The sequence below is a fragment of the Microcebus murinus genome, chromosome 16 (genome assembly GCF_040939455.1).
Source record: "Microcebus murinus isolate Inina chromosome 16, M.murinus_Inina_mat1.0, whole genome shotgun sequence".
In the NCBI taxonomy this organism is placed as follows: Eukaryota; Metazoa; Chordata; class Mammalia; order Primates; family Cheirogaleidae; genus Microcebus; species Microcebus murinus.
In genome coordinates, this window is record NC_134119.1 from 49,511,909 (window position 1) to 49,528,539 (window position 16,631).

General features: G+C 42.0%; 1 protein-coding gene across 1 annotated transcript in view; it reads right to left on the reverse strand.

Moving 5' to 3' along the window:
- The window catches only part of FAM193A (family with sequence similarity 193 member A), a 159,440-nt gene that overhangs the window by 96,584 nt on the left and 46,225 nt on the right, over positions 1-16,631 (reverse strand). Inside the window, exons 3-4 of the mRNA XM_075992888.1 lie at positions 2,850-2,983; positions 1,882-2,049 (exon numbers count right to left, since the gene is read on the reverse strand). Of these exons, the coding sequence (XP_075849003.1) occupies positions 1,882-2,049; positions 2,850-2,983 (302 nt within the window). The remainder of the gene's footprint in view (positions 1-1,881; positions 2,050-2,849; positions 2,984-16,631) is intronic.

Genomic DNA, 16,631 nt, shown 5'->3' on the forward strand with positions numbered 1-16,631 from the left:
TAATACATCCTTTCACCTTCTGGGAGCCACACTAGGCTAAAAGCAAAGAAAGTATGGAGTTACCTGCTTTATTTTTCAATACCATACCACCTAGGTTGCAAAAAACAAGAGCCTTCTTTGAGCAGGACAAGTTAAAGACAAGACAAGAGACAAGTAAAATCTTGCAATGGAACATGTGAAGCCTTATACATATCACGTGGTTAAAAAATGGTGTAAATTGATGAGGTTCCATTAGTACATTTCTGATATATTCATTGTTTAAACATGACAATTATAGTTTTAATTACTAGTACAATAAACTATCCTCTGAAACAGAATGTATTTCATCTATTAAAAGAAAGCCACAAGGCCAGGCGTGGTGGCTCACGCCTGTAATCCTATTACTCTAGGAGGCTGAGGTGGGAGGATCGCTCAAGGTCAGGAGTTCAAAACCAGCCTGAGCAAGAGTGAGACCCTGTCTCTACTAAAAATAGAAAGAAATTAATTGACCAACTAAAAAAATATATAGAAAAAATTAGCCAGGCATGGTGGCACATGCCTGTAGTCCTAGCTACTCAGGAGGCTGAGACAGGAGGACTGCTTGAGCCCAGGAGTTTGAGGTTGCTGTGAGCTAGGCTGATGCCACAGCACTCTAGCCCAGGCAACAGAGTGAGACTCTGTCTCAAAAAAAGAAAGAAGACTCAAATTCTGACACAGGGACAACTAAACTTACAAATAGGTTGGACACCTTCTTCTTAGTTCTCTTAGCATGGTGGAATTAGATGCCTTTTATTTCTTTGCCCATTTCAGTATTTTATAAGTGTAAGGAAATAACTGTGTGGTATTTTCACAAACAGATTTTTTTAAAAGTTATATGACAAGGAGGCAGGAATATGTTGAAGATGTTGTGGATGTTCATTCACTCATTCATCAATTCACATTTACATTCAATAAATACTGGTGCATTAACTGTATGGATCCTATTCTGAGGTATTGAAGATGTAGTAATAATCAGAAGTTATGGCTTTAATGTGAAGGTTATGTATTTTTTCCTAATACTCACTAGGAAACCTAACTTCTTAAATAGGCACATACTGTCCAGAACCACCTCATGAAACACCAATTGTTCACAGGTCAAACCCTGAACACACTGGCTGAATTTATTAGTTAATATAACTCATGGCTAATCACTATCTCTGCCACCAGGATAATATCTGCTAGATAGCCAATATAGGTTTATAAATTCCCAAAGGTGCTGCATTCAAAATGCCAGACAGATGAAACCAAACAAGAATCAACTCATGAAATGTCCAGCTTAAAAATGTTGCTTTTATTTGGAACATTTCAAAAAACAAAAAAAGACATTACACTCAGACTATAAGCAAGAATAAAAATTACCGCCACCTCAGGTTCTGTGTTGTTACTGGGCACAAGGTACTAGATAAAGAACAGATGCTTGTTGAGAGCACAGCTGCACAGGCAGGCCTGCCTCCAGCTCCTCTCCACCTCAGGCACTACAGGTGCATATGCAAGCTGCCTGACCCCATGGAGACTCTCATAAGTGGGGTAACTCTGCCTTTCCCCTGGGGTTGATAAAGGCAAGAGTGCTTGTGAAAGTACTTAGCAGCATGCCTGGCACAACAGGTAGGTATTACTGTCGGTCTTAACACATAGAAATGATGAAAATATTTCATTTTTTTTTTATTACATATGCAGTATTTCATTAAAAATCACAGTAATTTGAATCTTTTTACCTAGAAAGTTCACATTTGCCAGTTTGCCTGCTGCAGGCATGAACTGCACCTAAGGCTGAGCAGGTCCTATGAGGAGAGCCAGCCTAAGCGGAGTGCTGCAAGGGCAGCAGGAGAGGGTGGGGGTTTGGACAGAAGGGGTGATGTGTACCTATCCACGAGCTCCTTCACTCCCTCCTTGTCAGGGACCAGAGACTGGTCCTGGTCATCTGCCAGTGGGGTCCCTGCCTGGCGATATATGCAGCGAACCATGTAACGCACTTCTGACCAGTAGTTCTGCAGCTGCTGAGGTTCCCGGTCTGACTCTGCAGAAATTTCTCTGTAAAATAACACAGGAATTAGGAGAGTTAGACAAGTTACCACAATCTGCTTCACTTGCTCACACTGGCAGACTACCTGAGGGGGTAAAGACTGTCCTCAAAGCAGGGAATACAGAAAACAGCCAGCATCTCCCGGCTTCTTCTACCTTGCCCACCTCCTAGGAGCTGGCTCCCTGTCACTATCGCTACGGGGCAGCACTGACAGCACCCCCAGCATCACTCCCAGGGTGCCTTCTGCTGTCTGGTCCCTAAGACCTTCGTGTCCTTGCATGACAGGAGCTGACAGAAGCGTCTTCAGCTGCCGTCCACAGTCAGGAACACTGACGTCCACTCTGCCTACCTGACTGTCACTGTCCAGGTGCCCATCAGGCAGCTCTTGCTGCCCATGGAACCTGTGCCTCTCCACCCACAGGTTCCCATTTTGCTCCACAGGATTCCTTCCCACAGTGGAGAACGGAGCTGGTTTATATCTGGTCCTGGACTCTCTTTCCCTCAGTCACCTAGCAGCTGCTCATCACCAGCCTCTCCCTCTCATTTACTACTGCTGATCTTAGATTCTAGTTATTTATGCACATCTCCTCTCCCTTTCTGAGGACTAGCTTCCTAGTGTAAGCTCCTCAAGACCAGGAATTTTTGTCTTATTCATCTAGTTCTTTCTCACAATAGCCATGCTACTGTCTCACTCTGAGGAGTGGCTCAAATGTTAGTTGCTATTTGTTACAATAGCCCAGTTTCCTGGTCCAGCTTCGACATGCACCTGTATGTCACTGTGGACAGGCATGAGTGGTGTGGCACACACCTGCGCTCACTGCAGGCCTCGCATGAGCACGCCGTGTCCGGGGGAAGCGTCTGTGTGCCCAGAGCTAGCCTCCCACCACTGCTGGCCTCCGGCTGAGAGCTACCAAGCGGGGAGTGAAGAAGGAAGTCTTGGCCCTGCTTTAAAAAGAGAACATAATAAAACAGTTATGTTCAAATGTTCATGGTATCAATTTTTTATTAACTATTCAGAAAAATGCCTTTTAGAAAAAATTTAAAACCCAGACATTGAAAAGAAAATATCTTAACCAACATTATATAGAAAACCTTTTCTCTCTGAAATTCAAGAATTTTGTTTGGAATCAATGACTTTCTACTTTCTGAGAGTTTACATCATAATCACAAGAGGACATTCAATGCATTTCTTTTCCTTTAAAAAAGAAGAATTCGGCCAGCCATGGTGGCTCATGCCTGTAATCCTACCAATCTGGGAGGCTGAGGCAGGCGGATCATTTGAGCTCTGGAGTTCAAGACCAGCCTGAGGAAGAGTGAGGCCCTGTCTCTACTTAAAAAAAAAAAAAAAAAAAGAAAACAATTAACTGGACAACTAAAAATATATATATAGAAAAAATTATCTGGGCATGGTGGCGCATGCCTGTAGTCCCAGCTTCTCACGAGGCTGAGGCAGGAGGATTGCTTGAGCCCAGGAGTTCGAGGTTGCTGTGAGCTAGGCTGACGCCACGGCAGTATAGCCCAGGCAACAGAGTAATAGAGTAAGACTCTGTCTCAAAAAAAAAAAAAAGAATTCTACTCCCAGTGTCCTAATCAGCACTTGAGATGACCATCCCAGTGGGCACCTCTGGGAAGTGATATTCCCATAGGGGCTTGAGAAAGTGGAAACCTGGCGGCCACCCTGAACCCTGCATCAAGCAGCCGAGAGCAGAGGCCTCTGTCCAGGGGGATCCCATAACCTGCACCGCCTGCTCTAAGGAACAGGAGGCATAAGAGAACACTCTGGACAAAGATGACTGGATAAAGCAAGATCAGATCTTCTTACTGCACCCACACCCAACAGTATCAAAAGGACTTCACCAACAATCACTACAGAGAACATAAAGATAACCTTAGGCACCCCACCCCCACTCCTTCCCTCCCTCAGTAACTCACCCAACCGACAGTGTGGTCCTAGACACAGGCTCTGAAAAGGACTCTGCTTTGTGGGAATGTAAGCTCAGGTCTCAGAACAGAGGCCACCCACAGGGTGCTAAAGAACCTCCCCCCAGGCTGGGTGTGGTGGCTCAAACCTGTAATCCTAGCACTCTGGGAGGCAGGGGGCGGGGTGGATTGCTAGAGGTCAGGAGTTCAAAAGCAGCCTGAGTGAGAGACACCCCTCCCTCTCTACTGAAAATAGAAAGAAATTAATTGACCAACTAAAAATATACAAACAAAAAATTAGCCGGGCATGGTGGTGCATGCCTGTAGCCCCAGCTACTCAGGAGGCTGAGGCAGGAGGATTGCTTGAGCCCAGGAGTTTGAAGTTGCTGTGAGCTAGGCTGATGCCACAGCACTCACTCTAGCCTGGGCAACAAAGTGAGACTGTCTCAAAAAAAAAAAAAGAACCTTCCCCCAGAGCTCACAGCAGAGGCCCCCACCTCCATCATCATCACCCCAGCAGCCTCAGAAGAGGAGCATAGTCACAGAAGGGGCTTCTCAGAGACAATTCACCTGAGTCTAGAGAACTGCACTGCACCCTCTCCTGCCCACCCCCCCAGGGGAAGGGCGCTCCTATCACCTTGACCCAGTCAGGCAGGAAGCCAGTGCTGGGCTTGGTCAAATTTGTTCAGACACTTCACCATCCTAGTGTGCTGTGGACTAACAGCAAGAAAACTCTTCTAAGGCCCTGACACGAGTCCCATGGAGTTTGGGTACATGGACACCAACATCAGACTCTGAAGTGGGAAAGCCTGAGAGTCCATCCCAAGGACGGAGAAAGGCAGCAGGGGAGCTGGCACTTGGGTCATCATGAAAGAACCCCACCAACACATGTCTTGCTGGGTGAGCAGACCCCCAAAGGGCTGAGGGGAGGCTGGCTGGGTGTGACAGTCTCCACTAAACAGTTCAGTACAAAGTCCCCACGGAGGCCTCAGAAGTACCCAAAGAAGGTCTGAATGTCCTATTATGTTCTGAATGTTTGTGTCACCACATCCTGCAAATTCATACGTTGAACTGCTCACCCACAAGGTGATGTAGCATGTGGGGCTTCTGGGAGGTGATGAAGTCATGAGGGTGGACCCTCATGAACAAGATTCATACCCTTTTATCAAGTAGGCCCCAGAGAGCTGCTGTGCCCTTACATCACATGAGGACGCAGCGTGAAGGCACCATCTCTGAACCAGAACTTGGGCCCTCCCTCACCAGACATTGCATCTGCGAGCACTTGATCTTGGCCTTTCCAGCCTCCAGACTGTGACAAATTTCTGTTGTTAAATACATCTCCTTTGCCAACAGGCACAATGGCACAATCTTTGGCCTTGTGGGTAGAGGGTGCTACAGGGACACTGAAGAAGAAGGAGTATCCCTCCAGGTTCCTGTGCTTTCTGGTCTTGCTCCTACCCCCAATATAGCGCCCCATCAGTGGTGTGAGAGGGTGGGGGGCGCTGGCTCTGCAGCACTCAGCCAGCCTGCAGTGCCTCAGGGAGCCTCTCCACTACTCAATGGTTCCTCACCACACCTCTCCAAGTCTGTGCCTTCCTTTAGTCCTCTCCCTCAGCTCCACAGCCAGTGCTGCTCCCTAGAGCTGCCGTGATTAGTGATTATACGCTTTAGAGTTCACTTCACAGATCTGGGTACCTGATCTGTTACTTGTTAATTATTCCTTATGTTAAAATGTGCCTGTTCTAGGGCTGGGTGCAGTGGCTCACGCCTGTAATCCTAGAACTCTGGGAGGCCGAGGCAGGAAGATTGCTCAAGGTCAGGAGTTCAAAACCAGCCTGAGAAAGATTGAGACCCCATCTCTACTAAAAATAGAAAGAAATTAATTGGCCAACTAAAAATACATAGAAAAAATTAGCCGGCCATGGTGGCGCATGCCTGTAGTCCCAGCTACTTGGGAGGCTGAGGCAGAAGGATCGCTTGAGTCCAGGAGTTTGAGCTAGGCTGACACCATGGCAGTATAGCCCGGCAATAGAGTGAGACTCTATCTCAAACAAAACAAAACAAAACAAAACATGTCCTGTTCTAATTACTAGTGTGGTGCCCATCTCCTGACTGACTTTCGGTTGACCCATCAACCTAAACACCCCAGTTAATCCCTTCTATCACAAACTCTTATATGATATCCTAGAGTTCTACCTGTTTTCTTGTTTTTTATCTGTCTTCAACTTTGGAATGTCAGTTCCACAGATCAGGAACCTTTCTACTTGCTCACCACGGTACACCAGTACCTATGACAACGGCTGGCACATAGTACACTCAGAACAACAACCAAGAACTTTAAAGTAACATTTCCTGGTGAGAAGAGATGAAACTGGCTGAGCGTGTTGGCTTACACCTGTAATCCTAGCAAAAGTGCTGAGGCAAGAGGATTATTTGAGGTCAGGAGTTTGAGACCAGCGTTGGCAACAGGGAGACTTTGTCTATATAAAAAATAATTTTTAAAAAATTAGCTGGGTGTGGTGGTGCATGCCTGTAGTCCCAGCTACTTGGGAGGCTGAGGAAGGAGGATCACTTGAGTCCAGCAGTTAGAAGCCATAGTGAGCTATGATGACGCCACTGCATTCCAGCTAGGTTGACAGAGCAAGTGAGACCCTGTCTCAGGGAAAAAAAAAGAGAGACAGAGAGATATGAAAGTCTTTTAAAATAGGGTATATGATGACTATATATTAAATCCTTAGATGTGTTCCTTATAGTACTCATAGTATAAAGATTTAACCTCAGCCATGATGTTTGGTCCAAGTTCAACACAACTTAAAGAATACAACAAAATTCAGCACCCACCAATATAAAATTCACCATGTCTGGCATCCAATAATAAAACCAAAGCCCAAAAATATTACCCATAACAAGCAGGAAAAACTGATTAATGGAAACAGACTCCAAAATGACAGAGATGATACAACTAACAATCAAGAATCTGAAACTGGTAATCATAAATAAAACCCATATGTTGAAGAAAGTAGAAGAAAACACACACAGTGAGGAAAGTAACTGAAGATGTTAAAAAAAATAAGCAAATGGACGGTCCAGAGATGAAAAATAAAACATCATAAAGGAAAAATACACTAGGATAGTCTTAAGAGCAGATTAGACCAGAATATCAATAAACTTGAAGATAAGCAACAAAAATAATCCAAAATGAAGCATCCAGAGAAATAAGACAGAAAAACTGAACAAAGTATTAGTAAGACAAAATCAAAATGTCTAATATATGGGTCATGGCATCCTAGAAAAAGAGGGGCTATATGAAAAAATAGTTGAAATCTTTCCAAATTTGATAAAACTATAAACTCATGTATCTGAGAAGTTCCATTAAAACCAAGCATAATAAACACAAACCTGACCAAAGCATATCATAGTCAAATTGCTGAAAACTAGTGATAAAGTATAAATACTACAGGCAGGCAAAGCAGAAAAAAAATAGGTTCTTAAGTATGAAATGTCAGATTTCCATAAGTATTGTTTGACAGTTGATTTCTCCAACGTTTTAGGTTGATATTTCTTATTTTATTTTTCTCGTGAAGGTACATTCCTCATTCTTTCAAACACAGTTTGGCTTGTGATTATCTGCCAAAAAAATTTTAGAGCAATTTTTGTGAAATCATGAATAAGTCAAAAATTCATGTTATTTTTGAATATGAGTTCCGCTGTGGAACCAATACAGCACAGACAGCTCAAAATATCAACAAAGTGTTTGGGAAGAATGTAGATAATGAACACACAGTATATCAATGGTTCAAGAAGTTTCCATTCTAGTGATTTCAGTCTTGAAAATGAGCCACGTGGGAGACCTGTCACCAATATGGATAATGATGAGCTCTAGTGGAAGCAAATCCATCTCAACCCATGCATGAATCAAGAGTAAGGTTGATGTTACTATTCCAACAATAATGGACCATTTGAAACAAATTGGCAAGGTGAAGAAGCTGGATAGATAGGTTCCACGTGAATTAAGCAAGTGTCAGAAGAGAAATCATCTTGAAGTTTGCCTTTCTTTGTTGTCACGACATACAGGCAAACCATTTCTACACTGTATTGTTATATGTGATGAAAATGGATTCTTTTTGACAATTTTAAGCATTCAGCACCATGGCTGGATAAAGAAAAATGAGTCCCGAAACACAGTCCAAAACCAAATATTCATCAAAAAAAGCTAATGGTATCTGTTTAGTGGTCCAGTGCTGGTATTATCAGCTACAGCTTCATAAAACCTGGTCAAGAGATTACAGTGGATGTCAACTGCAACCAATTGGATGAAATGAGGAAGATGCTTTCTTTTTTTTTTTTTTTTTTTTGAGACAGAGTCTCACTTTGTTGCCCAGGCTAGAGTGAGTGCCGTGGTGTCAGCCTAGCTCACAGCAACCTCAAACTCCTGAGCTCAAGCAATCCTGCTGCCTCAGCCTCCCGAGTAGCTGGGACTACAGGCATGCGCCACCATGCCCGGCTAATTTTTTCTATATATATTAGTTGGCCAATTAATTTGTTTCTATTTATAGTAGAGACGGGGTCTTGCTCTTGCTCAGGTTGGTTTCAAACTCCTGAACTCAAACGATCCGCCCGCCTCGGCCTCCCAGAGAGCTAGGATTACAGGCGTGAGCCACCACGCCCGGCAGGAAGATCCTTTCAATTAAGCAGCCGGAGATTGGTCAATATAGACAGGCCAATTCTCTTGCAAGACACTTTATATAATATATAGGAGCAAAGATGAGGATAACAAGTTTCTCACTACAAACTGCAGAGGCCAGAAAATACCTGAACAAAAACCTAGAATTCCAAACAGAAATATCTTTTTAAAACAAAGGCAAAATAAAAGCTTTCAGACAAACAGACGCTCCCCTACACTGTAAGTTAAAGGCAGTTCTTAAGGCGAAAGGAAAATGACACCAGATGAAAATGTGGATCTATGTAAAGAAATGAAGAGCACTACACATAATAAAAATATGGGTCAAAGACTTTCTATTCATTAATAGTCTTTTTTTTATAAAAAATTAACTATTTAAAGCAAAAATAAAAATGTATGCTGAGGTTTATAATGCATATGAGAAAAATATACAACTTTACTAGCACCACAAATGGTGGAGCTCAAAGTATACTATTACACTACACATGAAATGGCATGATATTCATTGAAAGAACAGGTTGAAAAGTTGAAGATATATACTATAAACCCTAGAAAAACAACTAAAAAAATTATAAAACACTGACATATAGGTAATATGGCCAATAAGAGGTAAAATAGAATCATAAAAAATATTCAATTACTCTAAAAATAAAAATAATCAGAAGGTAAAGAAGTAAAGAGTAACAAATGACAGGAAAAAAAGAGGGAAAAAGCAAGATGGTAGAGATAAAGCCAAACACATCAAAAATTACATTAAATAGAAATAGTGTAAATATTACAATTACTAGCAGTGATGATCAGAATGGATTTTTAAAAGAAAGAGCTACTACACTACAAGAGATGATAAAGACAAAGATAAGGCTGGGTGCAGTGGCTCACGCCTGTAATCCTAGCACTCTGGGAGGCCGAGGTGGGAGAATCGTTTGAGCTCAGGAGTTTGAGACCAGCCTGAGCAAGAGTGAGACCCTGTGCCTACTAAAAATAGAAAGAAATTAGCTGGACAACTAAAAATATATAGGAAAAAATTAGCTGGGCATGGTGGCACATGCCTGTAGTCCCAGCTACTTGGGAGGCTGAGGCAGAAGGATTACTTGAGCCAGGAGTTTGAGGTTGCTGTGAGGTGGGCTGACCCCAAGGCACTCTAGCCTGGGCAAGAGTGAGACTCTGTCTCAAAATAAAAGACAAAGATAGATTAAAAATAAAAAATAGGAAGAGATATTCCATGCAAACACTAATCAAAAAAGACTGAGTAGCTCTCTTAGTTTTAGACAAAGTTTGCTTCCAAACAAAGAATATTATAGCAATGAAGAGAGAGATGAAGATGACAATGATGACATTCATTCAACAAGAAGAAGTAATAATGCTAAATGGGCAAGCACTTTAACAGAGCTCAAAATACATGAAACAGGCTGGACATGGTGGCTCACGCCTGTAATCCTAGCACTCTGGGAGGCTGAGGAAGGCGGATCATTTGAGCTCAGGAGTTCAAGACCAGCCTGAGCAAGAGGAAGACCCCATCTCTACTAAAAATAGAAAGAAATTAGCTGGTAACTAAAAATATATAGAAAAAATTAGCTGGGCACTGTGGTGCATGCCTATAGTCCCAGCTACTCAGGAGGCTGAGGCAGGAGGATTACTTGAGCCCAGGAGTTTGAGGTTGCTGTGAGCTAGGGTGATGCCACGGCATTCTAGCCCAGGCAACAGGGTGAGACTCTGTCTCCAAAAAGAAAAAAAAAATGCATGAAGCAGAAATGGAAAGAAATATACCAATTCACAATTACATTTAGAAACTTTAATACTCCTCTCAGTAAGTGAACTAGACAAAAATATTGAAAGAATGTAGAAGATGTGAATGCAACCATCTGACATTCATACAGTATACTCCTCCCAACAAGAGCAGAATGCAAATTCTTTTCAAATACATGTGGAATATTACCCAAGATTAACTGTCAAATAAATGTTTTTAATAAAATTTTTAAAATTAAATCATATAAAGTATGTTCTCTGATTATAACAAGATTAAGTTACTAACCAGTAACAAAAAGTTATCTGGAAAATACACCCAAAATTTAGAAGCTTAAAAGCACACTTGTAAACAATCCATGAGTCAAACACTAAATCATAATATGGGCAATTATAAAATACTTTGAACAGAATGAAAAACACAACCTATCAAAATGTGTGGGATACAGTGCTTAGGTAGAAATTTACAGAATTAAACACCTATATCAGAAAAGAAGATAGATCTAAAATTAATAATATAAACTTCCACCTTTTAAGAAACCCAAAGTGGCTGGGCACAGTAGCTCACGCTTCTAATCTTAGTATTTTGGGAGGCCAAGGTGGGAGGACTGCTTGAATTCAGGAGTTAGAGACCAGCCTGAGCAAAAGTAAGACTCTGTCTCTACTAAAAATAGAAAAAATTAGGTGGGTGTGAGAGTTCACACCTTCAGCCCCAGCTACTAGGGAGGCTGAGGCAGGAGGATTGCTTGAGTCCAGGAGTTTGAGGTTGTAATGAGCCACGATGATGCCACTGTACTCTAGCCCAGGCGACAGAGCAAGACCCTGTCTCAAAACCAAAACAAAACAGGTTGGCCCAAGTTCAGTGGAGTTTACAACTAATTGATCACAGCCAGTCACAGATTTCTTTGTTCCTTCTCTGTAAGATTCTCACTGCTGCTTCACTTGACTGGCTTTTTTTTTTTTTTTGGATACAGAGTCTTGCTCTGTTGCCCAAGCTAGAGGGCAGTGGTGTTGTCATAGCTCACTGCAACCTTAAGCTCCTGGGCTCAAGTGATCCTCCTACCTCAGTCTCCCAAGTAGCTGGGACTACAGGAGCATGTCACCACACCCAGCTAATTTTGACAAGAAAGAAAAGAAAGAGAAGAGAAAGGAGAAGATACGAGAGAGGAAGAAAGAAAGGGAGGAAAGGAAAGGAGAGAGGGGAGGAAGATTAAATTTATAGTAAGTAAAGGGATGGAAACAATACAAGAATAAAATTTACTAAAGAGAAAATGGAAAATCAATTAAAACAAAACACGGTTCTACGAAAAGATCAACAAAATTATCTGGCTAGTCTTACTGGAGAAAAAAGAGCCAAAACTCAAACAGCCAGTATCAGGAATAAAAGGGGAGAAGGGATCTTAGAAAGAAGAAAAAAGGGGTGGGAGGGGAACAATCACTACAGATCCTATGGAAATTTAAAAGATGATAAATCTTCTGAACAACTTTTGCCAACACATTTGAAATAAAATAAGCACATTTCTTTTAGAGACAAAAATTAACACAGTTTACTAAACACATAACCCTCTATCAAATAAATTGAACTCATAGTTCCAAACCTACCCAAATAAGGAAACTTCAGACCAGGAGAGCTTCACTGGTAAATTCTACCAAACACTTAAGGTAGAAATAATACCAATTCTAGATAAACTTTTCCAGAAAATTAAAGAATACTTCCTAGCTCATTCTATGAGCTAATTATTAGCCTTACACCAAAACCACACAAAGATATGAGACAGGAAATTTACATTTACATAATATCCTTCATCAACACATGCACAATAATCTTTAATAAAACGTTAGCAAATATCTAGTCCAGCAACCTATAAAAAGGACAATACATCATGAGGGTTATCCTAGGAATGAAAGGTTTTCCAACATTTTGAAAACTCACCACAATTTATCTTGTTAACAAACTAAAAAAGTAAAACTTGGCCGGGCGCAGTGGCTCACGCCTGTAATCCAAGCACTCTGGGAGGCCGAGGTGGGCGGATTGTTCAAGGTCAGGAGTTCAAAACCAGCCTGAGCAAGAGCAAGACCCTGTCTCTACTATAAATAGAAAGAAATTAATTGGCCAACTAATGTACACAGAAAAAATTAGCCAGGCATGGGTGGCGCATGCCTGTAGTCCCAGCTACTTGGGAGGCTGAGGCAGCAGGATCGCTTGAGCTCAGGAGTTTGAGGTTGCTGTGAGCTAGGCTGATGCCACGGCACTCACTCTAGCCTGGGCAACAAAGTGAGACTCTGTCTCAAAAAAAAAAAAAAAAAAAGTAAAACTCTATGATCATCTCAATAGACATAGGAAGAGAATGTGATGAAATTCAATATCCATTCAAGATAATTCTCAGCAAACTAAAATAGAAACAAATTTCCTCAATCTGATCTATAAAATCCTACAGCTATCATAATACTTAATGGTGAAAGACTAATAGCTATCCCCTAAGATCAAGAACAAGTGAAGGATGCCTACTCATACCATTCCTATTCAATCTCATACTGAAAGTCCTAGCCATGGGATAAGGCAAGAAAAAATAAAGAAGTACAGATTAGAAAGGAAGAAACATGTTATTAAAAAAAAAAACCAAAAAAAAAAACCCATGTTATTTGTAGATGGCATAATCATCTGTGTAGAAAATCCTAAGGAATCTACCAAAAGACAACTAGAATTAATAAATGAGTTTTCACAGATACAGGGCCAATATACAAAAAGTACATTTCTATGATACTAGCAATAAAAAATTAAATATTAAAACTTTTTAGAAGTACATTTAAATAGTAAGAAAAATGTGAAACATTTTAGAAAATTTTTAATATACTATGTGCACTGAAAACTATGAAACAATGCTGAGAATAACTTAAATAACCTAAGTAAATAACAGTTGTAACACATTCAGGAACTGGAAGACTCAGTATCGGTTTTTGTTTTGTTTTGTTTTTTTGAGACAGGGTTTTCCTATATTCCCAGGCTGGTCTGAAACTCTTGGCCCCAAGCAATCCTCCCACCTCATCCTCCCAAGTAGTTGGGATTACAGGTACGAGCCACTACACCTGGTTCAATATTGTTAAGATGTCAATTCTTTCCAAATTGATCTATAGATCAATGCCAATTAAAATCACAGCAGGCTTTTCTGTAGAAACTGACAAACTTTTCTAAACTTCATGTGAAAGTAAAAAGGATCTAGAATATCCAAAACACTTATGAAAAAGAAGAAAGGTAGAGAACATCTACTATAGAAGTGCATGACTTACTATAAAAAGCTTCAGGTTGACCGCGCACAGTGACTCACGCCTGTAATCCTAGTACCCTGCGAGGACAAGGCAGGAGGATCGCTAGAGCTGAGGAGTTCAAGACCAGCCTGACCAAGAGCAACACCCGATCTCTACAAAAAATAGAAAACTGAGCCAGGTGTGGTGGCACATGCCTATAGTCGCAGCTACTCGGGAGGCTGAGGCAGGAGGATTGCTCGCACCCAGGAGTTGGAGACTGCAGTGAGCTAAGATGATGCCATTGCACTCTACCTGGGGTGACAGAAGGAGACTGTCTCAAAAAGAAACAAACAAACAAAGCTTCAGGAATCAAGACAGGACAGTGCTGGCAAAACGGTAAGCATATATATATAAAGAGGAGCACAGGCCCAGAAATAGACCCATACATATAGGATAAACTGATTTTTCTCAAAGATGCCAAGGTAATTCAAAGAGATAAAACCGTCTCTTCAATAAATAGTTCTGCAACACGTGGATGATGTGCAAAAGAGAATGCACATCTACCCTTACTTTAGAATAGATAAAAAGCTTCACTAAAGATGGATCACAGACCTAAATGTATAAGCTAAAACCATTAAGATATATAGAAAACACAGGGCAAAAATCTTTATAACTTTGAGTTGCAAAGATTTCTTACACAGAACATAGAAGCACAAATCATTTAAAAATTGATAAATTGGGCTTGATCAAAATTTACTTTTCGAAAAACAGTGTTATGTAATGAAAAGGCAAGCCATACAATGGGAAAAAATATTTGTGAAGCATATGTGATAAAGGGCTTGTATTTAGAATGTGTAAAGATCTCTTATAACTCAATAATAAAAACTCAATAAAAATAGACAAAAGATTTGAAGAGCCACTTTACCAAAGAGATACAAATAAAAAATAAGCACATGAAAAGATGCTCAGCAACAGTCACTAAGAAAATATAGATTAAAACCATGTGATGGCCGGGCGTGGTGGCTTATGCCTGTAATTCTAACACTCTGGGAGGGAGGCCAAGGCAGGAGGATTGCTTGATCTGAGGAGATGGAGGCGAGACTGAGCAAGAGCGAGACTCTGTCTCCACTAAAAAAAATTAAAAAAAATTAGCCAGGCAACTAAAAATTTAAAAAATCAGCCAGCCATGGGGGCACATGCCTAGAGTCCCAGTTACTTGGGAGGCTGAGGCAGGAGGATCGCTTGAGCCCAGGAGTTTTTTTTGTTTTTGTTTTGAGACAGTCTCACTCTGTTGCCCTGGCTAGAATGCCGTGGCATCAGTCTAGCTCACAGCAACCTCAAACTCCTGGGCTCAAGCAATCCTACTGACTCAGCCTCCCGAGTAGCTGGAACTACAGACATGCACCACCATGCTCGGCTAATTTTTTCTGTATATTGTTAGTTAGCCAATTAATTTCTTTCTATTTTTAGTGGAGACAGGGTCTCGCTCTTGCTCCGGCCAGATAGCCCAGGAGTTTGAGGTTGCTGTGAGCTGGGCTGACACCATGGCTCTCTAGCTCAGGCAACAGTGAGACTCTGTCTCAAAAACAAAACAAAACAAAAAAACATACGCCTTGTTCTGACTACTAAGCAGCAGGAGTTTTTTGAGTCAGGCCCACACCTGTGTAGGTCTTTGCAGAAAGTTTCAACCACCCCACCTTCTCCCCATCTGAATTTCTCCTTCAGTGGGTCTTTCCTTGGCCTTGCGGTAGAAAGTAAGTATTAAGATAATCGATGCTCTTTCCTCTAGTCCGTGGCAAATAGTGCCCCCTGAAGCACAGCAGGACATGGAACTCAGGTGGTAAAGTCCACTGACACACAGCAGGCCAATGATCTAAATGTGCCCCTCTCCCCCCACAATTATAAGAGAAAATTTTTTTAATTGTCAGACAATTCACACACCCATGAAATACATCCATAGTCCCCAGACATGAACTGTATTTGTGCAGGATGAGCATGTTAAACGCTTTCAAGTCCACAAAACATCATTGGATATCAATCAAAGGTAGGTTTGCTCCTTATTCAACTACCATTTCTAGGTGCCTACTGTGGGCCAAGCCTGTGAAGACACCCTGGGTTGGGTGAGACAGGACCCCAGACAAATTGGCTATGGAAGTAACACAGGGACAGGTGGGCCAGGCCTAGAGGAATGTGGGCTGCGTAGTACCTGACAGCATGGGGGAGCAGCCTGCTCTGAGGCCCTAGAGGTCTGTCTTTACACTGAGCCCACACAGCCAACCTGACCCTGATCAACACCCGCCCCCATCTTGCTCTCGGTCCAACACCCAGAAGCTGCTGTGGAGGAAAAAGAACAGAGGAAAAGGTCACCACTAAAGGGGAAATCTGGGCCACTATACTGTGATGGGCTCCTCCTCCAGCAGGGCCCACAGTCAACCTGGCCTGCAACCCAGATGCTATGGCAGCTTGCTGTGCTCACCTTTCACGGAGACCATTTGAGATCTGCCCCACCTCCTGGTCCTTCCCAGTTACACTGAATCCACTCTCCCTCTCAAAGCAATTTTATAAAATAAAAGTTTATAAAGAAGAGTTCTGGGCGGGGCGTGGTGGCTCATGCCTGTAATCCTAGCACTCTGGCAGGCTGAGGCGGGATGATTGCTCAAAGTCAGGAGTTCGAAACCAGCCTGAGCAAGAGTGAGACCCCGTCTCTACTAAAAATAGAAAGAAATTAATTGGCCAACTAAAAATATACAGAAAAAATTAGCAGGGCACAGTGGCGCATGCCTGTAGTCTCAGCTACTTGGGAGGCTGAGGCAGGAGGATTGCTTGAGCCCAGGAGTTTGAGGTTGCTGTGAGCTAGGCTGATGTCACAACATTCTAACCCAGGCAACAGAGTGAGACTCTGTCAAAAAAAAAAAAAAAAGGAAAGGAAAGAAAGAAAGAAGGAAGGAGAGGAAGGAAGGAGAGGAAGGGGGGAGAGGAAGGGGGGAGAGGAAGGGGAGA